The following is a 27,743-nucleotide window of genomic DNA, read 5'->3' as shown; positions in this document are numbered from 1 at the left end:
TTTCGAGTTCATTTTAGAAAATATTATTAATAAAGTATCAAAGGTATAACTACACAGGGTAGGTACTTTTTGCAAAAAGTCTTGAAGTGAAAATTTTCAAACTCATTTTATCTTGCAGAAATCATAGATATTGGCTTCAAAAATTTAGTTTGTAGTTTTTTTTTCGGGAAAAATTGCCTTAAATAAATTATTTGCTTTTGTAATTTTCCCACTTTTTTTCAAAAGGTGGCCATTGTAGTTATAACTTAAATTACAAAAATGACAGGAATAAAACTTGAAAACATACATCAGTTTATAATTTGTACTCATGTACGGCTATATTATTCACTAGTTTAAAAAATACATCTGGATGTAAGGAAATTGAAATGTCAAAAATAAATGCAAATCCATAATATTCACTATCATACAGAGAAAAAAGTCATTTTTAACTATTTTCATAGTTAAAATCGAGATAACTATTTAGGATTTGGATTTATTTTTGACATTTGACAATTTTACATCCAAATGTATTTTTTTAACTAGTGAATAATATGGCCGTTAGCGTTAATTTCATATATACATACTTCATGTAGGTAGGTATTGAATAACTTATTAAAAAAAAAACAGTTCACCTAGTGAAAAAGATTGTTGGTTTATAAATTGTTGGATTATAAATATTTTTCTCTTGGATTGAACAAAAACATGATTTTGGACACGAAAACATTAAAACATGATTTTAGTTCAAAAAACATGAAAATCATGCTAAATCATGATTTCTGGCAGCCCTGTATAGGCTATAGATAATTGAGATAATTTCGATAAAATTTGCAATTGGCGATTGGTAAAGTTGAAATGCGCTACCGGTGGTCAAAACAAAAACTAAAATTAACAGGACGGAAGAAGCTAGCATCCGACATTTTACCTTTTTTTTTGTTAGGACTTTTGACATGGATGCCATTTTTAGAAATAAAAAATGTAAACATCCGTCCTGTTAAAATTAGTATGTGCTCCAATCGCCAATATTTTCAAAGCAAACATTTCCATAAAAACTTCAAGTAATACTTCATTGTGAATTGGTCATAAATATGTTATGAACAGGGGAGAAGAAAGCAAAAAGCAGCACAGAGATAAAAGGGGGGAAAGTGAGAAAAGCAGAAATAGGAAAAAACAGAAAAAAATAACTTGCTTGTAGGTTAAAATTTTCCAACGATTTTTGTTTCAATTGATAAAAATTGTCCAATTCGTTTTTTCTATTCTCATCATTTTGCTTTTAGTATTGGTATGCACGTTCCCGTGCAAGTAATAAAAGTGTATCTGCGTGTTGCTTGTACAAACTTGCATGGTTCTGGCGGGATCAGTGCAATAAAACGTGAGCACCTCAGAGAGCTTTTTACTTAGCTGGACACGCCTATTAGAAATCACTACCGTGATCTCGACCACAAAGTGACATTTCGATTTTATAAATTTTGCGCTGAACGCATCCAAACCAAAAATATACAAACATTTCAAAATTATTTTCAAATAATATAAAAATCTTAAAAAATGATAATAAAAGAGCTAAGTAAATTTATAATAATCGATGAAATACGAGAAAATGCAAGTGTAAGAAAATGAAAACAACTTCTTTATTATGAAATTATGACTTATTTTATTAATATTTTAAAGGATTCTGAATTATATTTCTTGAGTTGTTTACTGGGATATGAAACACTTGCCATACCTGAAGATTGGAAAGGAAGAATTTATACATCGCAATTTATTTATGATGTTTTAATAAGAAAGAAACCAGTGAGTAAAATTATAACATAAAATTAATAATACTAACATTTTCGTATTAATCATTAAATATTATCCCCCCGATTGCCACACAGCCAGTAGGGCCATTTGTAAATCAGCTTTAAAAGTATTTACTATATTAGGCCAACTTAAAATACAGGTGTCTTAAAATACAGCCTGTCTCTTCTCGATTGTTTTGAATGTCGTATGATATTGTCTTTTGCACTGGGTTATCAGGGCTTCTTCCTTCTTTGTACAAGACGGTATCAGCTTCTTAAATCGTTCTTTGTTCCTGTAAAGCATCTTTATCTCGGTGTTGTCAATTTACACATAGTTTTGTAAATTTGTCAATATTATGAACCGTAGAAAATTCCTTCAGCTTAGAAGGGAAACACTGCACCATTCAAATAAATGTCCGAAAAAGTCTGTGTGGATCAAATAGTGTACAGCATAGATATTGGGTCATATGCAAAAAGAATGAGCTTAGGCTCTTGTCTCATTTTCAGCACATTTTATTTTGAGATCTATCACAAAAAAAAAGAGACAGATTTCAAGAAAATGTTTTAATAAGTGAGACAAGAACTTAAGCTTTATTTGCTTACATACGACCCATTATGTCTTTTTGCTGCTAATGCGGTACCCATTTTCAACGAATGGCTAAATAGAGATCCTGAAAATGATACTTTAAAGAAACTTTGTCAATTCCTCGAAAGAGGCAGTATCCTGAAAAAAAAGTGTTTAGGTGGTGCAGGCTGGGAAACGAATCCAGAATAATTCTAACGTCATAGTCCATAGCAATAATAATAGCGCTACGGGATACTATTTGTGGCATATCTTTGATTTTACTTGGTCGTGTATGTGCACAATCATCTGCACTTATATTTTCGGAACTTCTCTAGATTTTAAGGAAGCCCATATTATATTTCGGGATTATCTTTCTTTTCGAAATCAATCAAATTCCGTGAGGAATCACAATGTTATACTATTTTGAGCCGTTGACTCTTGATACCTGTACTAGAGATTAGATTATTTCTTTATTTTTTCAATTCAAAATTGCTACAAAAGCTGTGTTTTATTTCCTCGTGATCCTGATCAGATCTTCTTCTTCCTTTTTCTCGGCGCTGTTATGATCTCGATGTCGAGGGGATCATAACTATCCCACGTAACTGCTTCACACTAGTGATCTGCCTGTGGGGTTCGCCGGGTTGACCTCAGAAATCGGCGGCAAGCCTCCCGGTTTTGTATTGTTCCATTTCTAAGGCCAACTGAATGCTGGTGGTTTTGCATTTGCTTGTACCAGGAGTTTTTAGGCCTACCTTTCTTTCTATTCCTGATCCTGATCAGATCATTGTTTTTATATATTAAACTTAAGAATACGGACATGGCAATCTGCCGTCTGCCGGATATTACATTTTATAAAAAAGTATTAGAGCCCCGTACACTAAAAACTTTCTATCGGCCGACAGTTTAGTCGGTCCCTTAAGAGCCCCCGCACACTACAGACTTTCTATCGGCCGATAGTTTAGTCGGGTTGGGCTCCTAGTGTGCGCACAGGCAACCGACTAAACAGTCGGGTCGCTAGGAAACATTTTAGTTTGAAGGCAATTGTGTAGCAAAACAAACTTTTTTTTTCGATCAAACAAACTTTTTGATCGGCCGATACTTAATCGTTGTAGTGTGCGCACTTTCATACATTTTAATACTGATTAGAGCCCCCGCACACTACAAACTTTCTATCGGGGCTCTTAGAGCCCCCACACACTACAAACTTTCTATCGGCCGATAGTTGAGTCGGGTTGGGCTTCTAGTGTGCGCACAGGCAGCCGACTAAACAGTCGGGTTGCTAGGAAACATTTTAGTTTGAAGGCAATTGTGTAGCAAAACAAACTTTTTTTTTCGATCAAACAAACTTTTTGATCGGCCGATACTTAATCTTTGTAGTGTGCGCACTCTCATACATTTTCATTCTGATTAAGAGACCGACTAAACAGTCGGCCGATAGAAAGTTTGTAGTGGGCGGGGGCTCTAATCAGTATGAGAATTTATGAAAGTGCGGACACTAGAACGACTAAGTATCGGCCGATCAAAAAGTTTGTTTGGTCAAAAAAAAGTTTGTTTTGATACACAATTGCCTTCAATCTAATGTCGTTTTCTATTGACGAATCTCAGAATGAGATTTGTGAATTTGACAGCTGAAAGGGGGGGTGAAGAGGGGAAATAGTGGACAAATCTCAGATTTCATGATCTACTTGCGTCCTGAAATTCAAAAAAATGACAAAAAAATGAATCTGAGATTCAAGAATCTGATTCTGGATTTTTATCAAGATTCACGCATACAAACACAAGCACTTTCACATACACTCCTCTGTTTGACATTTGTCTGAACATTTGTTGTTGTTTTATTTTTTTTATACGCACAGATTTCGCACACAATTACAAAACTAGATTTCATATTCTATTTGCAGTGGAAAATCTGAGAATTTTACACAAAAATCTCAAAAGTCAATAGAAAACGACATAAAATATTTCTTTCCTAGCCGACTATTTAGTCGGCTGCCTGTGCGCACACTAGGAGCCCAACCCGACTAAACTATCGGCCGATAGAAAGTCTGTAGTGTGCGGGGGCTCTTAAGAAAATTAAAAAATGGATAATGTAATTAAAAAAAAAAAGATTTACAAAATGATTTGCATAACTTATTAAGTTAGCATAAAACAACACATTTGGTAAGGCGGCTTAGCATTAAAAAACAGCTCAATCGTGCACTTTGTGATAAAAGCATTTTTTTTTTTTTTTTTTTTTTTTTGTTTTTTTTTTTGACGGGAGGAAATCTTCAAAAGACACTTGGCAGTATTCGACACCAAGTAGTGTGGGACTCTTAACCACTAAAACCACCTCTTTATCAGGACCAATCTTGAGAGATCGACATCAGATTTTTCTTTCTTAACTTTGTAAAATCACTTTGGGGGAAGTTTGAACTTTTAATACTTTCCCATGTTTTTTTAGACCATAAGCTCATGAGGCTTGGTTCTTCTTAATCTCCGAACATGGTTTCTAGTATTCAAGACGGACACCATTTCAGAATTGGTATGACATTGCAGTCTCTGATTATGGGATACAGCGTATTTTTTAACAACTTCTGTAACCGTTTCTATTTGTAAGTCACGATGTAGATCGCTATTTCTTATGTACCAAGGTGCATTAACTATTCCACGAAGGACTTTGTTTTGGAATTTTTGGATGATTTCGGTATTTGTTTTTTTTGTACAGCCCCATAATTGGATACCATAGGTCCAAACAGGCTTTAGTACTTGATTATACAGCATTATTTTGTTTTGGGTTGATAAATCAGAGTTGTTACCAAGTGACCAGTACATTTTTCTATATTTCAAGTTTAGTTCTTCTCTTTTCTTTTTGATGTGCTCTTTCCACTTTAGCTTTGCATCCAAAGTCATTCCAAGGTATTTTGCCGTATTGGCGTAAGGTACAGCTTGATTATTAATGAATATTGGAATATTGTTTATCTTTTTATTTGTAAAGTTTATATGTGAAGATTTTGTTTCATTGAGTTTGATACGCCATTTTTCGGTCCAATCTCTGACTGTGTCGACGGCATATTGCAGCTTTACTGCTCCCCTAGAGACACATTTGTCGGGTACCAAAATTGCGGTATCATCTGCAAAAGTAGCCATTATGGTGTGATTCCCAACTGGGATATCCCTTGTGTATAGTAAATACAAAAATGTCTCGACCATCATGTAAAAAGTTATTGGACTCTTTTACTCAAAGAGCAAGAGTCAGAATATTAGCAAGTACTCCTTGAAAAAAAGTGGTAGATTGAAAATATTTCGTGTGGACGTTTCATATACCATAGAAAAAAAATAATAAAAAATGTCCATCAAAAAATTTAAGGCCAAAAGGTGTTTTTTTTAGCCAGAAAGAACACTTTTGAAATGTTACCATTGCAGCACATGGAAAATTTTTGCATTTTTTTTTACCGCATATATATTTTATACATCGTATGAGAATCAAAAATAATCAAAAAACGAATTATATTTACCATGGAATATTGAATTTTCATGCAAAAATTAAATTGCTTGCTTTTATTTTTTATTAAATTTTCATACAAATTAATATTTTGAAGGAGTGAGGTGCAAAAGTAAATGTATGAAAAATAATTGTGCAATTTGTGATAAAAGGATCAAATTAATAGAATTGTTAGTACAATATGTAACCCTCATTTTAAGATATTGGGCCACTTAATATTTCACCTATGAGGATGTTTATAACGATGCACAGAAAGCAATTTAAATGAAGTTTTGTGAAATTTGTGTAAATTAGATGGCTTATGTACATCCTCATAGGTGAAATATTGAGTGGCCCACTATCTTAAAATGAGACATGGCGATATTGGTATTATGTAGTTTGTCGATGCTTTGTAGTTCGGTCATATGTATAAAAAACCTCCTTTGGATCCTCCTTAAGACACGAATCTTAATTTGAATGTCAACTATGTTAACAACGTGAATGTGAAAATAGGAGTTGATATGTGCCCCAAATTATGAAAGTCACTCCTAAAAAAAAAAGATCAAATCTAGCATAAAAATAATTATTTAATGGGTTAAGTATATGTATTTGAAAGCGAAATTGCAGTAAATAAACTTCTTTATTGCTCCTTCTTCTCTTATAAATTAACTTTTTTCAATAAAATCAGTTTGTTTTTTATGAATAAATCTTCTACTTGAAGAAAGTTCATCCTAAATGTTTAAGAGTCCTTAAATCAGATGTTGCATTAAAGTTTAAATCCAAAGGCAAAGTCATTTGGGTTACAATGTTTGAAGCAGAAGAGATAAAGAACAACGTAATGTTCTATTTTGATGGTAATTTGTTTTATTGCATTTTCATTATTTAAAATTTTTTTTTAATGTTGAAAAACTTACAGATGGTGTCCAAACATATTTATACACAGGAGCTTTCAACGAAATAAGCAGTTGTTTAAAAAATGAACATTTTATGCTCTGTGTTCAGAAGGGAATAGATTATGCCTACATAGACTCGACTTTATGCAAGTGTAATCCGTATATTTCCACAGAAGATACTATTGATGAAATAAAAGCAATTGCTTTGTAAGTATGTTTAAATACGTTTTTCATAATTGAATAACATTGGTTCTATTTTCTTACAAAGAAAGCATCATTATTCGAGGCTAGCTGTAGTTTTACCAAGCTTTGGATATGAACATCTTTTGCAAGAACTTGTCAAGGCGTTTCCAGAAAACGTTTATCCAACAAAAGGGCAAAGATATATTCTTGATAAACTTGGTTACAGCAATCTTTTAAGTAGAAATCCTCAGACTTGTCGTATTGTTATTTGCAATAGTGTACTTACGGAACATCTTGAAACGTATGTATTTGAAGTTTAAATTAATTAATTTATTTCAAATGCAATAATTTATTTAGGGATATCATCACAATATACATTACTGTTGGGGATGCCCCCACAAAGACTAATGAATACGGCGTTTATGTTAGGCAATGGTCTCCTCTACCATCACTTATGGATCACCTTGTTCTAATGGAAAAGATAAGACCAAATTATATTATTCCTATTGAACAAAATCCCTTCCTTGAAAATGTTGATTTACCATTCAATCTTATGTGGTTCGCAAAAAAAAAGTCAAATGAAGAATTTAAAGCAACAAATTCAATAACTGGAGATTCAATTGGATGTGTGTCTGATAATGATTCCAATGAAAGTATGGAAGCATCATGTTCTGAAGCGAATAAAACTACAAAATATTCACAAGTTGTATCATTGCCTTCAACAAAAACGTTTGATGCTCAAACATCAGGGTAAGCCATTATAGCTGTGAACATGAAAATTATAACGTGTTCGATTGTTAATAACAACAAAAACAATAATGTGTAATATTTTCAGAACAAAAACGGAAATCACTGTTAAACCTAAGGAGCTTGTAAAAAATGAAAAAGTTTCCAGCCCCGATAAAGTTGCTACACAATTACCAGTTACTCAAACATCTATAAATTTAGTAAAACAACGAACAAGATTCAGACCTAGACGAGAATCTCTTGTTTTTACCGACTCAGATGAAGGCTTTCCATAATTAATTAATACCAAAAGTCTTAAAAGTAAATAAGTATTGTTATAACTTGTGATATTGTCTTATGTAGGATTCCTTTAAAAAAAAATTGATTTAAAATCAATTTTTCGTTCAGTAAAACATGCTTGTCACATTGTTTTCGACACGTAAAACACATAGAAATCGATTTTAATTCGATTTTTTTTTGTTGAAGGGAATTCGACATAACTTATGTATAATGGCGTTTCCGACCGTAGGTCGGGAATCTAATTCCTTACCAGTATAATTATCCAGCCAGTTTTGTGTACAATTTTATAAAACCAATTAATTAAATAAACAAAGGAAAAAATAATTAAAAATTGCTTTTATTTTAAGAGCCTGTATTCATTAACCAACATTTTGCGTTTCAGTTAGTGAATGACAGCATCGAACTATTGAGTCCAATGTCATACCTGGGCATTGGAGTTGAGGTCATTTGAACTTTTAAAATTCAATTACATAATTAAATTTATTTTTTATTAATCAAATTTTCTAGTTCATATTTGTATTACAATTCATTTTATAACATGGCTTTACGCCGTCTGCCAGAGTGACAACTCAAGTTTTTTTTTTTCAATTCAAATAATAAAATACATTATTATAACTCATGTAATAAAAAAATTTGATTAATAAAAGTCATTAATGCAACTTCAAAGTTTCGCTTTACTTATTACACACCTGGTCACACTTTTCAGTTCTGAAGAAAAAAAAAAAAAACAATTAAAATCAATTGCCGGTATTTTTTCTTTTGTTAGAATTTTAAGTTTTAATTTTCAATAAATGGCTATTGTTTTTTTTTTTATGGGAAGTGAAGAGTGCGGCGAAGAGCAGATATGAAGGAGAAGGATAATGGATGCATCAAATCAATTCGAGCTGGAAAGTTCAAAGTAAAAACTGATTCCTTCCAAGCGCCTAACCCATATATATATCTTTTTTCTTTGAAGATAAAAGTGTCTTTAAGTACGTGTTAGACGAGCTAACCACTGAAGTTCAAAGACGCACATCTTTGTCTATTCCTCCCATCATAATTCTAGCGACAACTTTGCGGTTTGTTGCAGAAGGTGGATATCAATTTGGGGTAGGCAAAGATCGCAATTAAACTGTCCCAATCATCTGTGTCAAGCTGCAAACAAAAAGTGACATCTGTTTTTGAAGCAAACCTTAAATTAATACGCCAACAAATAAAAGTAAATTTATTTTCGTTATTTTTCAACAAAAATATCTGAACTTACATGTGTTTTCGTTTTTATTCGACACAAAAATTTTAACGTCAAATAAATGACATTTGATTCGAATGATTATAGCGTTTTCGTTTGGGAATTCTTAGAAGCGTCCGGGACTGTCCGATCCGGAATGCCAAACGATCAGAGTTATGTCGTTTTCTATTGACGAATCTCAGAATGAGATTTGTGAATTTGACAGCTGAAAGGGGGGGTGAAGAGGGGAAATAGTGGGCAAATCTCAGATTTCATGATCTATTTGCGTCCTGAGATTCAAAAAAATGACAAAAAAATGAATCTGAGATTCAAGAATCTGATTCTGGATTTTTATCAAGATTCACGCATACAAACACACGCACTTTCACACACACTCCTCTGTTTGACATTTGTCTGAACATTTGTTGTTGTTTTATTTTTTTATACGCACAGATTTCGCACACAATTACAAAACTAGATTTCATATTCTATTTGCAGTGGAAAATCTGAGAATTTTACACAAAAATCTCAAAAGTCAGAAAACGACATTAGATACTTTTTTTTTATTCTGAAGTTTGGGTTTCTTTGTATTTGTGAAACATCAAATGCGAACGTCTGATGAAAGTTTTGTTTTTGTTTATTTTTTTTTTATTATCATTAAGTTATCTATTTTTGTTTTCTTTCTTCACATTATTTTAATATAGTTTAAAGTTTATGCATAGTTAAAAATCTTGAAATTGAGAAATGAATAACAATAACAAAGAATGACATTTCATTACTTTGACGTCTTAAGTGTTAACATGTGTGCGTGATTCTGGTTTTGATTCTGCCTCAAAATTCGGAATCGATTTTCTCTTCTTTTCAGAATTAGAACTGTCATTGAGTGCCAAACGATCAGTTTCAGAATCGTTCGGGAGAATTCCGGACAGTCCCGGACGACCAAACGAAAACGCTATTAGAAAGTCAAAATTTGCTTGATTTTCAAAAGATAAATGAACTTTCGAATCGTTCGAAACTGAAAATGCGAATCTTTCGAAATCGAAAAACTTTAACACGAAAGCGAATGTCAAAATAAGGCTGAAATTAAATTGAATTGAAATTTATTTTTTTTTTTCCAATTTTTCTTCAGGTATTTATTTTTTATTTTCGATGAATGTAGTTATAGGTCGTTTCAAATCAAAAGTCCTGACTCTGATGTCGTTTTCGATTGGAATCACTCATTCTGAAATCCAATAAAACAGTTTGAATTGCTTCCACTCAATTCTATTTTTTTGTGTTTGTGTTTGTTTTTCTGTGAAATTTAAAATGTCAAATATGGCATAAGACTTGAAAAATAATTAATCAGCCCTATCGGCAATCTCACGTGAGAAATTTCCCCGGGAGTAGGTTTTCTCTCCCGGGAATTTTTCTCCTTATCGGCAATCTCCATCGGAATTTCGTTTTCGGGAAAGAAGTACAGCCAACTTAACAAAACAAAAAAACCTTCGAACACATGTCTTCGAAAATTTTGACAACTCTAATTTGATTGTATGTAGTGCACAAAAACAATTAAAATGTTTAATGTTTAAATGGCGAATGAAATAAAAAATATTTTGATTAATTAATTATTTCTTATTATTAGGCAATGTTTTAGTGAAAGAATTGTAAAAAACAAAAATCAATTATGAGCGGAGAAAGCAAAATACTGTTGCAATGTCGGGATTTATCGAAATTTAACAAAAACTGCATTGAATCGAAAACCGTAAAGATTTGGGATGAACAAGTTACCAAATTCTGAGAGACCTATAGTTGGCCTATCAGCATACTTCGTTTGATCCATTACTTTTGGAACACCCTGTATAAATTTGTACATACAAACTTTTAATACTTTAAACATCTTTCACATAAGAGCAAATACGTGAGACCCAATCGTGCATACATGAGTAAACTCGATTTAATTCAGCAATCACAAACATTTGATTTGTTTTCCTCTATTTTTAGTTTAGTCATTTTTTTTTAACTTTAAATAAAACACACAAAACATTTATATGTTTTCGATACATACGTTAAGTACATTTTATTTATTTTTAATCTGCAATTAAAATAAAGAACTTTACAAAAAAAAAACCATACAAATAGTTAAGTAGATATTTTACTACTTTCAATAGGCTTTCTGCATTTGAGTTTATAGAACGCAATACATTAAACAAAGCTGCACATTCCTTTTTTGTTCTTAAATTGAAAAACAAACAAAATTATATACAAAAGAAAAAAAAAAACAAATAAAATTAAAATATACATTAATCATTTATATAATAACAATACTATCATAGTACGTACAATCAATAATAAAATAAAAAAATACTAAACAAAAAAACTACAATAAACATAAAAACAAAAAAAAAAAAATTTTAAGAATATGTAATGTTTTCTTCTTTGTTTAACTACTATATTATGTAAATGTTTAATATTTTAATAAGTAAATTATTTGTCTTCTTAAGAACAAAATTTTACAAATAAAAATAAAGAATGTGGCCAATTTAATTTTTCGAAAATTTGTTTGTTTTCATTTTATATCTTAAAAACTAAATATTAATTTATTATTTATAACTCGTATTTTTGTTTTCAATTAAAATTAGATTTTTTCTTGCTTTTCAATTAAAATTATATTTTATTTGTATCGTTTTCGTTAAGAAGTATAATATTATTATTTCTTGATTCTTTCACACCTAATAAATCACAGTTTGTTATTTTAAGTGTTTTTTTTTTTAACTTTAAATAAAAATGGGATATAGGTTTTAAATTATTTCTTTTAATTTAATATAAATTACAAACGAAATTGTGAATATATGAAATATGTGGTTTGAAGTTGTATTTTATATATTTTTGTATGTATACATGACGTAATGCAAAATATAGTTAATGAATTTATACATAATTAAAGTATATATTATATATATTTTTTATGCTTAACATACATTATGCATGGAAATATTTTTTTAATCAAACAATACTGAAATAATATGCAGGCATACATAAATTTATATGTATATTTATTGCCTGTCAAATGAATATTTAAAAAAACAAAAACTTTCTTTAAAGTTTTATGTTTTTTTTTTTTTGCTTAAGGAATGACAGAGTTTAAATATTACAATATATATTTTTTGTTTCTCCTTAAAGGTGATAATTTAACATTTTTCTCTTATCCTTACTATGTATGTGGTTAGCAGTCTCCAAAGGTTAGTTAATTTATCTTTGATTTGTTCAATTCACTTTGCGAACATTGGTGGCACTCCATTAAAAAATCGAAGCCCCTCCAAGCCTATAGTCACACTTTTGAAGCGTGCGGCTGTGCACTTTGCTGATGGGACGACGAAGATAGCTTATGCACCTGTTGGTATGTAGGTTGCTGAGCACTGGCATTTACTGATGATGTATTATTTAGATGCGATTGGTCCCGAATTGTGACTTGTGTGACAAATGGTCCTCTGCTACGTCCACTACTGTTAAGAGTTGCAGGATTGAAACCATTCAAAGTTGCCGATTTCCAGTGACGCTGTTGTTGTTGTTGTTGCTGTTGGTGCTGCTGCTGTTGTTGTTGCTGCTGTTGTTGATGATGTTCAGCTATGGACGGTATATTATTATTAGCATGCTGCTGTTTTTGAGAGTTATTATGGCTTCGAGAAACATTATGTTGAACTGTTTCATATTCGTAATAGCTTGAAGCTGGTCGAGAACCTGGTCCACCACCAAGTTGACATTGGTGCAGGTTTACTTCAGGGCTTCGAGTACTTCGTTGAGAGTGATAGTGTTGATGACGGCGACTGAAAATAAAATATTTAAATTTTAAAATAAATTAATATTACGGTAGAAGCAATCAATTAAGGTACTGTACAATTTGAATGAAGAAGCAGTGGCAAGCATTATTAAAAAATAAAATAGAAAAAAGCAAGTATGTATAATAAAATTAATGGTAACATTTACATTTGCTGAACTGAAATCTTGCCCTAGGTATTTTTTTTTAAATCTTGTTAAGATCGAGCGAGATGAGGAAGACATAATTTTTGCATTTAATGGAAAAAAGCGTTATGTCGCACTAACTGTGGAGAATAAGTACCTTTTACGTTCTTAGCATTCAGTGACTAAGGTAAATTGCTTCTCTTATCTCTACCAAACTGTATGATCTTCTTTTTCCGAATATACCTTTTCTGCACATACTCGTTCTGCATTTATACGATCTACTTTTTCTAGGTTTCAAATTTGGTTATGTATAAAAATTGGTAAAATATAATAGGTACAATTGCAACAGAGCATTTTTTTTCATTTAGGATTAATTTATTCACATTCCATTAAATTAAAAGCACCATTTAAAAAGGGAACTTTAAACATTTGTATTCGATTTGAAGGTTTTATAATTTTAAATGGGGATTTTAAATATACTGGAGAGTGAAAAAATGGGGCTTAAAGAATAAATAAGCTATGGTCTTTTGTAAATGTGACAAAAATAATTATTCAAAAGGTTTCCTATAAGGTAACACGAATCTTAATGACATATTTTTTTTTTGGAAAGTTCTGACTGCTTTTGCCTGAAAACTTAAACGAAGAAAATGATCATCGTTTTAAAAATGGTAAGAGGGTTAAAAAGTCAGTTAGACCTTTTGTGACTTTCACGTGGAAATCTTTTCCCTCGAATGATATTTGCTCGCACGGAATATTAAAAGCAATTTTAAGTTTCAAACGAAATTCGCATTTCAATTGAAAAAGGTTAGAAAAAGATGAATAACGAGAACAACTTTACGCTCGGAATTAACAACAGGGGAAAAGTCAAATTAAATTTTTTTACTGAATTTTGAACTTTTGGCAGTAAAACTAAAAATTGGTTCTATGTAAATATATCATTATTCTTAAATCTTGGTTTACAAACGATTAAATGGCAAGAGCATGCTCTTCAAAAAAAAAAAAAACACTCGCTTTACAAACAGTTTAAGACTTATAAATTAAAAAATATATAAATAAAAAAAAAATAACTAGTTTTCATGAACTTCAAAAAATATAATAATTTACATAAATGTAGAAGTAAAATAGAGCAGTAATAAATAAAGGCAAAGTTAAAAAAGAAAACTACATAATATTATAAACCTTAAAAAGGTAAAATTAAAATAACTGAATTAAGATAGATAAACACGAGCAATAAGAACGTTTTATCTAATAAAAAGTACAAAACAAACTGTTACTAAGCAAAGACACAAGGTGAACTTATGTAGGCATAATTATATAAGTAATCAAATAAAATTTATATCAGCTCAACATGCAATAATTTGCACTAGAAAAAATTGTATTTATAAATTTATTACAAAAAAAGAGACTATCTACAAAAAAAGCAGCAAAACAAAAAAGAAAACAGAAAGCACTAGCAACATTTTACGTTCTTTGTGTTGCCATAGTTTTTTAAGTTATTTACCTCTCTGCCTCGACTTTATTTCGCTGTCGAATAACTTGTTGCCGCATGCATTCTAAGGTGGATTCAGACAAAACATCCTGACTTGGTTCATCACTATATTAATGTTATGGAAATAATTGTATCGAAAAGAATAATAAAAAAAAAAAAACAGTGCAAATGAAATTTTAAAAAAGTTATTATTATAATGTGTAAAAAGAAAGGTAGGAAAAAAGAAGAGAAGAAGATTAAAATATTTTATAGTTTTAACATTTAAGTAAGGGACACCATTTAATTGAAATAATTACGAATTGCTTCATATTATAGGGATACAATTAAGTTTCATCAATAAGATTAATATGTAGTTAAAATTACGGACATTATTAGGAATAATATCCAATTAGGTGTCACGAAGTAATGTCACAAGAGAAACTCGATTTTAGTCAAAACTTCGGAACAATTGACAACAAGCTGAGTAAAAACTATGTAAAAAATTCTTTCCTATCTTTCATCAATGTGGCAATATTCATAAAAAAACATCAAGCATTTCACTGGTCTGCAAGGAAATCCTCTTTTTAATAAAATTATACTTTTATTAAGCATTTTTGTGTGCTGATTCCGAATCCGAAGTCAAAATTGGCCTAGCACGTCACGTTTTTTTAGATATTCCCGTTAGAAAATCTCAAAAACCTATTCTTGCTCCCAAGAACATTCATATTTCTTTCATATTTCATTCTCCTAAGAACAAAAGTTTTTTTGTTTTAATGTAATTTATTATAGTTTTCTTTACATATTTGACTTTTTGAATATAACGGGCGTTGAGATTTTACATTTCCCTTAAATAAGATGTTTTTGTTCAACCGAATCCAAAAAGGGATATTTTCTACAGACTTCTCATATTTTTCAAAAATCATTTTTTTTAAAATGATACAGGAAAGTCGAATCTTTCATAATTTCAAAAAATTATTTGAAGGAGAAAAAAAAAGATAAATATTGCAGACCAGTGAATCAAATCACTCGCCAAAAATTTTGTTTCTCATACAAAAAGCATTGGACGAAACCACGAAAGCCATAACGCGCTTGTTAAGTTCAAAAGTTAAGTATGCAACGATTGTTAAGCTGAAAATTGTTTACAACTTTATCTTTACTAAATTTTCTTTTCTCTTGTACATACATCAATAAATCAAAAAGTTGGGAATAGTGGCTTTTTCAAAACAACCGCTTTTGATTCTATACCTGCTGCTTTAAAAGTAAAATCAACTTTAAGGCTTAACATTTGTGCCCATGATTATGAAAGTCACTTTTTGCATTGTTTAAAGAAAAACTTACATAATAATTTCTTATAACGATTTAATTATATTTCTTTTATGAAATCACTAGAGAAGCAATAAAGAAGTTTATGTATCTACTGTAATTTCGCTTTCAAATAAACTTTACCCCTTAAATAATAATTATTTTAAGGCTGGATTTGAGGCCATTTTTAGGAGTGAGTTAGTCCACTTTCATAATTAAGGGCACATTTAATCTATTCCGTGTTAACCCCGTTTGAGGTCTAAACGGACGCGTTTGAATTGAGAAAGCCATATACCATTCCATAAATGCAATGAACTAATTGGAACTTCGGTGAAAGGTTGAAAATATTGTTTCACATAACAAGAATTGACCTTTAGGACATTATGGCAAAGTTATGGTAAATACATAAATGCTTCAGCAACGTAAGGCTGAAACGGAGAAGCGGCAACAAATCTCACTAATGGCGAAAATGCCTATACATTTCAGAAAATAACAAAGTTTATATCGCTTTTCGTTGTTAACTTAATAATTTCTCAATTGAATATCTATATTTAAAAGGCTATCCCCAAGTGATTCCTCTTCATTTTCTATTCAAAAGTTTTTAGTAACTTTAAAACTTCTATAAAAAAAAACAATAATTTTTGGTTTCCTTACCTTAATTGGTGTTGTTGCAGATCTTCATAATTTGCATAGTGTTGATATCGATGATTAAATATATCATTTTGATGAATTGCAGTCGATGATGATGATTTCGAAGATGTTGAACTTTGTCCACTACTTGCTGGAGGTGGAGGCGGTGGTGGCTGATAAATGGGAGGAGCAATTTTTCCACCACGGTCTATACTCAAAGCAGCTGTGGGTATTGAACCATTTGGTGGTGGTAATTGTGGAGGCAATTGATTAACGGTCATTGTATAGTCATTTTGTGGTTCCATTGGAGCAACACCATCTTTACGATTTTTTCCAAATCTAAACATATGACCAATGCCACGAAGTATACTTGGTTTCTTTGCACGACTTTTATTCTTGCCATCGTTAAGGGAACTTTGGAATGGACCATTTCGATTAGGGAATCCACCTTCAGAATCGGCCTCTTCAAGCAGCCAGTGCTTGCGGGCTTCTAGAAATATACAAAAAAAGGAATATTAGAATTCAAAAATATAAATGTTATGAATACTTACTGTTTGTATCATGTTCACCAACCACAGCGGCCCTCAAACTATCCTCTCTGCCACGACCCCGTGGAGCTCTTAAAGCACTTGGTCCTCTCGGTTCATCAGACATTTGAATTTCCTGCACCATAGTCTGCAGTGATTCGAGACTAGATGATTTCTTTAGGCCCAACGAAGGACCCAATTCACCAAGTTGATCCATAGCCTCAGATCTCAAATCATTCGATTGATGATTCTTGCCATTTGACATTTGATGATTAGCATTGGCTATTCTTGTAGAAATCGATTCAGCCGATCCACCAAATACTGCTGATTTTGTCAATTGAAGGCGACGTTCTCTTTCACGATCTTCACGTAATTTTTTATTACGTTGATAGGTTCCAGTTTCACGTGCATCCAATGCTGCATGGTGTTTCTCAGATATTGAACGTCTGCCAATGGCATCGCGACTAAAATGCTCAGCACCAGAATTATTAGTTTCAAGGCTTAGTTGTGACGAGTAAGTGGCATCGAAATTTACACCATTCGATATAGTACTTTGAAGTGTACTAACAGAGTCATTTGGGCGATTTGGAAGGATACTGAAAATAAAAATACAAATTAGGATGTTTGTTGAGAGAACTTAGGATGCAAAACATACGGTGACATTGGTTCTGGATCATCCTCTATTAAAACTGAATTGTTAACATGATTTCCATGCATTTGAGGCGATTGCAGTGACGGCGACCATGTATCATTTGTGGCCATATAATAACTTTCATTACGAAGTCCATGTGGAACTGTATTCGAGAGTGGGGGCGGTTGACGGCGATTTTGATTTGAGTTCGACGAGCAAACTCCTCCGGTTAAACGATCTAATACGGGATTGCTCCATCTATTTGAAATAAACAAAAAATTAATTTCAGTAACTCTGGAAGAGATTTCTTTTTCTTACCTATTCATATCTCGGTTATCCTTTTTATCTGGGCTAAGATAGATAACAGTTGCTCCAGAATTCTCACTTGTATTTGAACTATCATTGGTGCTACTACTCTCTAGTATATCACCAGAGCTGTGAGATCTTGTAATTTTTCTTGCCACCGAGAGTGTTATTACACCTGGATGCTTGCCGGGTGTATTGACCATGGCACGACGCAAGGTTTCCATTGCTTCGGCATTACTCTGACCCAACAAGGACACCCCATTTACACTCAATAACTGATCATTCATCCGAAGTCTGCCATCACGCGATGCAGCTCCACCATGAATGACGTTCTTAACAAAAATTCCTAAATCTCCATCATGCTTCATTGATCCATTGCTGCCACTTGAAGAATTTGAAGAGGTAGTTTTTCCTTTGACACTAACTCCAAGGCCGGCTTTTTCTGTGTCATGCACAGGTATGTGGAATGTTAGCACTTCTCGGCTTCTCCATGCAATACCAGCTTGAAGGCTATCCTGTTTTTGTTAAGAGAAAAGAGTGTTTCGAGTTAGAAAAAAAAAAAAAAAATACAAAAATAATCCTTAAAGTATTCTTACGCTAGAAGCTGCCGATTCACTTCCACCATCGATAAAGTGCTGAGATTCATTTAAGTTTGATTGTTGTTGTAGTTGATGTTGTTCAAATAATGATCTCGAACTACTTGATTTCTTGACTTCAGAATTAGGGAATACAGGAGCCGGAGGTTTTGGTGGTGTACCTGTTGCCAGTTCATTTTCCTCAGAAAAGTTCTAAAAAGAAATAAAGATTATTATTTTTGCTCAAGTGGTTCGACGAAATAAATCTAACTCACAATTTCACGTTCGTCAACTTCCACCAACTCTTGCTGTCTTGAGACAACAATTCTTACAGAAGCACCTGGCTGTGTTGATCTTAATATCGACACGACATCAGTTTGAGTTTTTCCCGTCATTGGTAGTCCGTCTACTTCTAGTAGTCTATCACCAGGTTTAAGTCTTCCATCTTCAATGGCTGCTCCACGTGGTAAAATATTCTTAATGTAGATTGGACAGTGTCCACCAGCTGGATTGTCGCGGGTGGTTACACTAAAACCAAGTCCGTGAGGTCCTTTTTTAAGTACAATTTCAATTTTTCGACCCAGCTTACGAGTGTTGGCGGTTTGAAACGATGTCCCTACAGGAGCTGTATGGGATTTCCTTGTTGGCGAAACCGTTGCAACTTTGGTGCCTGCCGAAGAAGCTTTCTCCTCTGCTTCAATCATCTCGGCTACTTTTGAATCTCGCCTACTTGGCTTGCCGAGCTTATCACCACGAATGACACGTACTCTCAACTCAGATGATTCCAAGGACCTTCGCAGGTGATCTTGGACTTTACCTTCGCTGAGGCCGACAAGTTTAGTTCCATTTATTTCTAATATTCGATCGCCTCTTCGTAGTCGACCTCGCTCAGCCCTGCTTCCTAGTTCAACATGCTGCACTATAAGACCACCATTCTCACTATCAGGCAATGCAGTTAGACCAAGAGGACCGCCATATTCGTTGATGATGAGTAGCATTTCTCCATCTTTCTCTCTGATGGATTCGTAAGCCTGGCCCAGAGGTTCTTTTCGTTTTCCAGTTTCTCTAGGAAGCGACTTGGTTGAGTACGACTGTGTTTGAAGTTTCTCGGCCGCTTCCATCCATTTATACCCATTGCCATCACCCAAAAACTGCATCGACAGTCTGCCCGATCGGGCAAAATTCTGTTGTGGCTGCGCCGACTGATGTGTCAGATCATCCTCCTCCTCCCACTGTGGTGATAAATAGACGACTTTGTCCATTATTCGATCAGGTGAATCGTCCCGACAAGCTGGAGCTGCCGCCGACCAACGCTTATTCGCTTCTGATTGATTCTTAAGTGACGCCAATAAATTTGGATCACTACTGCGCCGCACTTGCAAACCCAATCCGTTCATCGGACATACTGTCGTACTGGTTACCTCAATGTGAGGCACTGATGCATTTGCATGGCTGCCCGTTGTAGCGTCTGTGTTTGTTGGATCGCGGAAAATGTCGGGACTACCGGTGCCGACGGATGAACTTCCGCTGGCACCGTCACCTCCACCCTGCGGAACACCAGGATCGGGGCCAGAGTCTTCGAAACTGGCCAAAATTTGTTCGCGGTCATCAGCGACATCCCGTAAACAGTCATCGGGGTCAAGAATTCCTGATTGTGTTTGTAAATGATGGACAGCTACCCAAGAGTCTGGTTCCTAAATAGAAAGAAACACAAAAGAAAAACAAATAAGGCAGGTTAGTAAAGAGTAAAGAAAAAAAAAAAAAGAAGTAGCAATTTTCAATTTAATTTTATGCGCGTGATGTGCATTGGAAATTATATATTTAATTTATAATTATTCAGAGTTTGTTTTGTTTGTTTCTTATTTAAATTCAATGGAATCTTTAAAAAGTTTAAAAAGGAAGCGAATTACGCCGCCCACACATTATAAGGTTCTGTCGCATAAATAATTAATTTTGTTTTTCTTATTTTGAGAGACACGCGACGCATTTTTACTGTTGAAAATGGAAATTGAAAAATATGAACGTTCATTAATCTTTCTTTAGATTAAAAAGTAGCTTTTGTTGATTAAGGTTTACAACTTATTAATGTGTATTGTGTAAGTGCGATCTCTCTCACTAGGAAGATGAATGCTTTACTGCAGTTCTAGATCCCAATCCAACCAAAATGATTGTTGTTGGGAGAGTTTTTGTCTAATTTCTCTGATTTTATAATTTTTCAGGGTGTTTTTTTTGTGCCAAGTCGCGATCATAAAAAGATTTTTCGGGTGTACCTACGGTGACCACTATTTCGCAGGCGAAAATGAGGACACTTTTTTTATCAAAGTGAAAATATTATTAAAGATGTTTGAAAACAATGGTAACAAACAGAATTGTTGCATAATGGGTTGTTTCTAGTCCTATGAATATAATATGACATTATACGTAAGTGAATTTTTGCTTCGCGTTTCCGCCTGCTGATGCTGGAGTGATTCCACTGACTCTATCAACTACGAGTAATAAACATTGGGCAAGCTAAACTCACCCGTACATTTTGCACGTGAACAACTTCACGTCGTGAAGCAAAACTCTCCAATTTTTTTTCCAAACGAAAAGGTCCACAAGAACTTTTACGAGTGACCAAAAAAAAAAAAAAAATATATGGAATCATTTCACGACTTGCTTCACCGAGTATGTACTAACCTTTTAGGCTAGAAATGAAAAAATAGATAAATAGGGTTGTTACTTTGAAAATAGGAACTGTTAAGGAAAAATTGTCTCATGTCTAAAAAAAAAAAAATAGTGAAAAATTGAAAAAATAACAGTGTAGAAATTTTCACAGTTGCAGAAGAGCCAACCTATATTAACTCAACTTGGTGATCTGTAATATTGAAATACATATTTACTCGAATGGAAATGTCGGAGTAGAGGTTAAAGGTTTTGCTATAGAAAAAAAGTCAAGACATTAAATGTAGGAAATAGCTTTAAGTATACATATTACCTATTTATTTATCTATATTCAGTATTCATCTTAAAACTAGTTTAAAATGCGATTTGGTCGAAAGCTGTTTTTGGTTCGCCTTTTTCAAAATGGCCAGTGGCAGGCAGGGTCAAATTTTCCAAAGATCTTATTTGATTTAACAGAAGCTATCATATTAATTTCTTGTATACATACTCCTTTACGAAATTAAAATGCAAAGAACAAAATTGAGTGTATTGGAAAAAGCTTGGTTTACAATTCAGTTCTAATGCTGAATGCAATGTTGTAGATGTAGCTGGGAGAACTGCAAAAACATAGCAAAAGCTCTGGAAATCAGGCATGCAGCTAATATAAAAATTGACAGATCTTCAACTTTTACTACAAGCTCCAGCCACATCATTGTATTCTAGGGGTTATTCTCAACAAGTATAATGCTTAAGAAACATCGATGTTAACATCAATGTATATTTTTTCCTAATTTTTTAATTTTACTTTTTTTTTTGAACTGTGTCTATAATTGGCCAGATAAAGTGAAAAACATTTAGCAAACAAGATCCAAAATTATCATTTAAATTTTGACTGAATGCAACTTCAATTGAATAAATTAATAGTTAAAGTTTTTGTAATTTGTTTACTACTGATATACAAAAAGAAATTTAAATTTAATGTCAGTTTAATTGATTTTTTTCGCTAATTAATGTAAATTTTTTGTTAAATTGGCAACTGCGACATGAACTTCGATACCGATGAGATGACCAACATCTACATATCTATCTTGTATTCAAAAAAAAATTTCAAGTGCAAATAACTAGGCCAAACCAAATCGGTGGTTTCTCTGAGGTTATCGTTGTCATCGTGTTCACACAAATAGTTTTTATTTGTTTATTCCTATTTTTGTCATTCCGGTCGAATGAACCAAAAGAGCGTTAAAAATACACAGGCTTTCACAAAAAAAAGCAACCTGTTTGTCATCTAACATTGCACAACAGGAAATGCTTTTTTTTCTGTATTTGAATAAAAATTTTTTTTTTTCGAATACAATGGCTATGAAAGATGGCACTATCAACTATGTATACGCCATGTGAATAAAACCGAAGGTTATTAGCCTCGCCAAAAGAAAACGCATCACACACCGATTGATTGAGTTGTATTGTGGAGTTGTGACGTCAAGGTAGTAAACAGGTATGGTATAGCAAGTATTTGCTTATGCTTTCGATCGCCAACGATTAAATAATTTAATTTATCGATAAAAATTGTTCAATATGAGTATGAGACTACAAACTTCATTGCGACAAAAAAAGAAAACAGCAAGCAAAAGTAATGCGTAAAGTGGCAAAGTGTGTGATGGTAAAAATAAAGAAGAATTCTTAGGCGAATGAAGCGGTTATTTAATTGTTTATTTTTTTCTATTTAGAAGCGTTAAACTTTATGATCATGGTAATCAAAGGCAAAACCTAATTAATGCCATTCTTTTTTTTTTTTGATTAAGAAACTAGTTTTACTAGGTATGCCAGTTGACATTGTGTGGATATTTTTAAAAGCGCCGTAGGCGCCGGTGAATTAAATGAGTTTTCGGCTCATATTTTTTTTTTGTTTATTACCGTTATATAACTGGTGACGACAAAACTGGTAACTCAATTGTGTGACGGCACATAAAGTTAATCAGGTGTATCTTAGGTGTTACCATAATTTGTTAACTAGGTAAAGAAATGTTCCTAGCATGTTATTGGCTAATATTCGGTTGTGTATAAATTCTGTTTATTAAGCATATTCTGGACTGTTCGGAATAGATAGGATTTTTATGAGGCCTGTTGCTAATCGAACTACATCAACTGCATCAACGACTTTAAGCATCAATAGGTGCATACAATACCCGTTGGACTTTTCGAAGTATTTTTAAAGACATCTGTAAAATATCGACCATAAATAAGTTTCAATGGAGTCAGCTATTCATTTTTTAATTCGTTGATGTAGAGTGATTAAAAAACATGCTCCTGATGTATAAATTTAACATCGCTGTAATTTTGTTTAGAAGTCATATTTTTTTTATAAGAAAACATGAACAAAATTATTCAAAGTACTGGCACCATTTGACTTGACTGACTATATTTTTTTTTCATAAGAACATTTGATAATTTTAAAAAACGTTCCCGAAATGACTTTTTCTCATGAGTCATTTATTATTTTTGTTTGTTTATAAAGTCATCGATGGCAAAAAATATACATTTTCATCAATCTAGAAACATGCATTTTAGAGAACTGGCGTTCCCAGTTTTTACACTTTCTAAAAAAGTTGTATAATTTATGATACAGTTGAACTTGTACGAAACATTGCAGTACTCTCAGTCTGCAAAATTGAATTTTACCAAATAAATGTAAATATTGTCTTAAAATTTCACTTTCTTATAGTGTGCTTTTATCAATAAACAAATACATGCTAATTTTGTATTCAAATATTAGATAATTTTAAAAGCTTAAAATATTGAATAAAATTGTTAAAAATATTATGCATACAAAACATATATTAATTTATGTTTACCTTTTCACATGAAAACGGCGAAGCTGGCCTCCGTGGCAATGTTAACGAATATGACTTTTGTAAATACTTATGTGTTATGCCCTCATGTTTTTGGGACACTTTGTATGTGTGCCGCCAGCCAAACATCCCGGTTAATTTATTTGCCAGTGCCGGACATTTTGGTGGAATATCAAACATATCGATGAATTTTTTTTTTGCAATTGATAATTTTTTTTTTATGAATTTTTATTAAATTTTTAAATTTATTCAGATGAACTTAACATAATCTTTGGTAAAGCACTAAACTGTAGATAGTTGAGCAGATGCTCAATTCATTATTCACTTAATGTTTTCATTTTTTTGTTTTTATAATTTTATGAAGGTAGGTACTTCATCTAATAGGAAAGGGATTATTATTTATTTTGATTTAATTTTTTTTAGGTAAGTAGTTGAACAATTTTGAAGAAAAGTTAATGAGCTGAAGAAGAATGGTATTAAACTATCTGGGTGACTTTTATTTCCCAAGGAGGAGCCAAATTTGGATACAAAATGCTTAGGAAAACGGTCTAATGTTTTGTTATTTTTTTATTTTTATAATTTTTTTAGATCGCACTTAATTATAAAGATTTCATAGACAAACCTGATGTAAAAAGGTATTTTGAAAACCCCACTTTTGGTCTAGAAATTAAGAAAAACACCTCAAATAAATAAAAAAAACTATTAATTTACAAATTGAACTGGAAGATATTCATGAATCCTAACAAAAAATAGTTCTTGAAATGAAAGATAAGATACACATTCCGTTCTTAAGTTATTTACTATCATTAAAGAAGTGCGTTTCATAACTATACCCATCTATTAGCTTACCTCACAACATATCTGTTACTTTCGCATGCAAACTTGAATTTGACTTAACGAATTAATAGATTTAACCTTTTTTTGATTTGAACATCTCAGAGCAAAATACAACAAACTTAAAGGAAAATACCATAAGAATCTAACAAAATTTGTAACTGTAATGTGATACATTGTGCAAAATGAACTCTACATGTACACGAACAGGTGCGCCCAACAGGTTATCATTCAACGATGAACGTACGTACATGTATGTTGGTGGCTAGCTACTCCAGTTTCTAGCAGAAAAAATTCTTGTCTTGACTCTTGAGTTGTTTGGTTTTTTGCATTTTTGTATCTTTATATCTTTCTTTTTTGTTGTTTCATCTACTAGCTTATAATGTATTTCTCAAGAAATGAATTTGATTGGAGGTATATTCATTTAGTTTTCAATTTGCAAGAACACAACCAACAGATTAAGTTAGCCTTAAAGAAAAATGATTTTGTAGAATAAATTAATCTTCCTACTTTTGACCTTTTGATTTTTGTGTGAATAATTTTTATATTTTGTTGTTAATTCTCCGACACAAAATAACCGACATGGGAAATTTAAATTAGATACAAATAATTAATTTTGAACTCTCGTTTGAATAAATGAATCATTTTGCTTTCATATTTACAACCTTTCGTAAATATGAAAGCAAAATTATTTCAACAAGGTTGCAATCCATGATTCGAATGAAAATTTAAATATCTAATGGAATAAAAAAAAACAAAAACTATATTTAAAATTGAACTCAGTTACATTTTCTTGGAAGCAGAGGCATTGGTACAAAACAAGGTGATTCAGGAGGAGAGTGTCAAAAAGCTAGAGCGTGTACGTTGAGTCGAGGCAAGAAAAGGATCGAATTGGAGGGGGGTCTATTCGCCAAGGAAAATTTCCAAAAAATCGACTTAATTTGGATAGAAAAAAAATTACAAAATTAACAACAAACAACCTTTTTGTAGAACCAAAAACCGCGTCTATTATGTTGTTTTAAAGAAAAGCTGTTTTATGAAAAAGTTTTTGAAAAATTAATTTTCAAAATCAAAATATTGGAGGAACCTAATTTTTATGATTCGCAATTTTGTGACAGCCTAATTTGCCTACTGAAAACCAACTTGGACAAACTTTTTTACTAGCACATTGAAATTTTTCTACATGCAATAGAGATGCAAGTCAAAAACTAGTTAGTTAGTTATTCACTATTTTAAAAAATACATCTGAATGTAAGGAAATTGAAATGTCAAAAATAAATCCAAATCCATAATATTCACTATCACACAGAGAAAAAAAAGTCTTTTTTAACTATTTTCATATTTTAGATTTGGACTTATTTTTGACGTTTCATCGGCGTAAATTTTGCTTTACGCCGACGATTTGACAATTTTACATCCAGAAGTATTTTTTAAACTAGTGAATAATATGGCCGTTAGTTGCACTTGTTTTTAATGCTAAGATTGTACTACTGTATTGTAAATTTTACTGTATTGTAAATGTAAAATTTAACTAAGAGAAAATTATATCTACATTATTTTTGTTAAGTCAGTACGTTCTTTGTATTTATGAGACCAATCCGTTTTGAGCTGTATCATCAAATCGTAAGAAAATTTTCACAATTACTCTCTATATTTAATCTCATAAAAAAAAATACAACACTCTTGATTTCTTATATAAAGATTTATTATAAGAAATGTAGTTTTTACCACGGTTTTCAAAGTTTTCACAAAAAATTTTTTCGTGTGTGCTTTTAAGAAAATTATTCCTTCCGCCTTCTTGGGAGTAAATAAACTTTCGTGCCATTAAATCTTTTTTTTTTCCGTACCAACTTATATGGTCTGGCTTTTTACTGCATCTTATGCAAATCACCCTAACGTTTGCTAAGTTATTCTATATATTGTTTTTTTTTTTTATTTTATCTTAATGAAATCACAATTAATTCAAACTTTTTAATTTCCAATCCAGGTACTACATTAAATTAAAAAAAAAAAAATGAAAGGCAAATTAATATTCCTCGCAGCAGGATTGAAACTTTAATTTAATATCAAAAATGACCGTTATAATTGTAGTAAATATTGTTTCCTCATATTGCCAGGTTTGCTGTGGTAGGTAGTAACTTACTAGTATATACAACATGCAACATCAACAACTTGCAATCTATCATCACTATAATTTGTAAATATTATTATAAAGGAAAAGCCAAAAGCCAGTTGATCCAACAAGTGGCACAAACCGTTTTCATTGCATTATTAGTTGAGAGTGTGCTGCATTTGACCATTGCCATTACAACAGGTCGAGTGAGTTGATTTTGAGCTCAAGTCAACATTCAGCGGTTTTTCTTTTTGTTTTATGTTTATTATTTTTTTTTTTTCAATTCAAGCAAATTAAATAAATCAGACAGATAGTATAGAGCAATTAAATAAACAAAGTCCAAGATATAATAATTTTTTTTTTCTTGAATTTGGTTCAGATATTAAAAAAAAGAGGCATTTAAAATTAATAGCTATCTGTTTTTATTTTTTTTTTTTTTTACAATTTAGTACATAGAATTAGTGCAATTCAAAATAAAGTTCAAAATATTATTACAAGGTAATCAAGTTTAAAAGTAGGCTTTGAGAATACAAAGTTGTTTAACCTACATTCTCATTTAGTTTATCGTTATCGTCATCACTCGATTTTAAACGAAATTGAAAGTTGTGTCAACGAAAAATATGTTTATTCAAGTGTTTTTAGCTTTGTAAAAATAAAAAAAAACAGCCATAAGGTAAGGGGATTGTTCAAAATACTAAACTCATTTCAGATATTATTTACGATATACACGCTAAGAGAACAAGTGAGGAAAAAATCGATAAGATTATATCCACGATTTAGTGGCATGAATGTTATTATTTGCTTTTAAAGTTTTAGTTTTTTTTTCAGGAGGTTTGAA

The 27,743-nt window shown here is 32.0% G+C and overlaps 2 protein-coding genes across 6 annotated transcripts in view; one reads left to right on the top strand and one right to left on the bottom strand.

The window, feature by feature from the left end:
* Positions 1-1,447: 1,447 nt before the first annotated feature.
* Positions 1,448-8,240, top strand: LOC129909921 (uncharacterized). Its single transcript, XM_055987092.1, has 7 exons — positions 1,448-1,581; positions 1,645-1,767; positions 6,501-6,633; positions 6,696-6,879; positions 6,941-7,156; positions 7,213-7,605; positions 7,691-8,240. Exons 1-7 carry the CDS (start codon positions 1,522-1,524, stop codon positions 7,875-7,877), a joined length of 1,296 nt encoding a protein of 431 aa, XP_055843067.1. The 5' UTR covers positions 1,448-1,521; the 3' UTR covers positions 7,878-8,240.
* A 3,922-nt stretch (positions 8,241-12,162) lies between these two features.
* LOC129909918 (partitioning defective 3 homolog B) overlaps positions 12,163-27,743 on the bottom strand; it is a 103,204-nt gene continuing 87,623 nt past the window's right edge. Inside the window, exons 2-10 of one of the 5 annotated variants that reach the window (XM_055987083.1) lie at positions 23,962-24,335; positions 18,742-20,160; positions 18,488-18,679; positions 17,904-18,406; positions 17,610-17,843; positions 16,979-17,550; positions 16,452-16,917; positions 14,529-14,621; positions 12,163-12,891 (exon numbers count right to left, since the gene is read on the bottom strand). In XM_055987083.1, the coding sequence (XP_055843058.1) occupies positions 12,396-12,891; positions 14,529-14,621; positions 16,452-16,917; positions 16,979-17,550; positions 17,610-17,843; positions 17,904-18,406; positions 18,488-18,679; positions 18,742-20,160; positions 23,962-24,138 (4,152 nt within the window). In that variant the 5' untranslated portion in view covers positions 24,139-24,335 and the 3' untranslated portion in view covers positions 12,163-12,395. The remainder of the gene's footprint in view (positions 12,892-14,528; positions 14,622-16,451; positions 16,918-16,978; positions 17,551-17,609; positions 17,844-17,903; positions 18,407-18,487; positions 18,680-18,741; positions 20,161-23,961; positions 24,336-27,743) is intronic. The other 4 variants (XM_055987086.1, XM_055987085.1, XM_055987084.1 and 1 more) reach the window with 4 other exon arrangements.

The sequence above is a fragment of the Episyrphus balteatus genome, chromosome 2 (genome assembly GCF_945859705.1).
Source record: "Episyrphus balteatus chromosome 2, idEpiBalt1.1, whole genome shotgun sequence".
NCBI classification, from domain to species: Eukaryota; Metazoa; Arthropoda; class Insecta; order Diptera; family Syrphidae; genus Episyrphus; species Episyrphus balteatus.
This window is presented reverse-complemented; position numbering and strand designations above follow the sequence as displayed.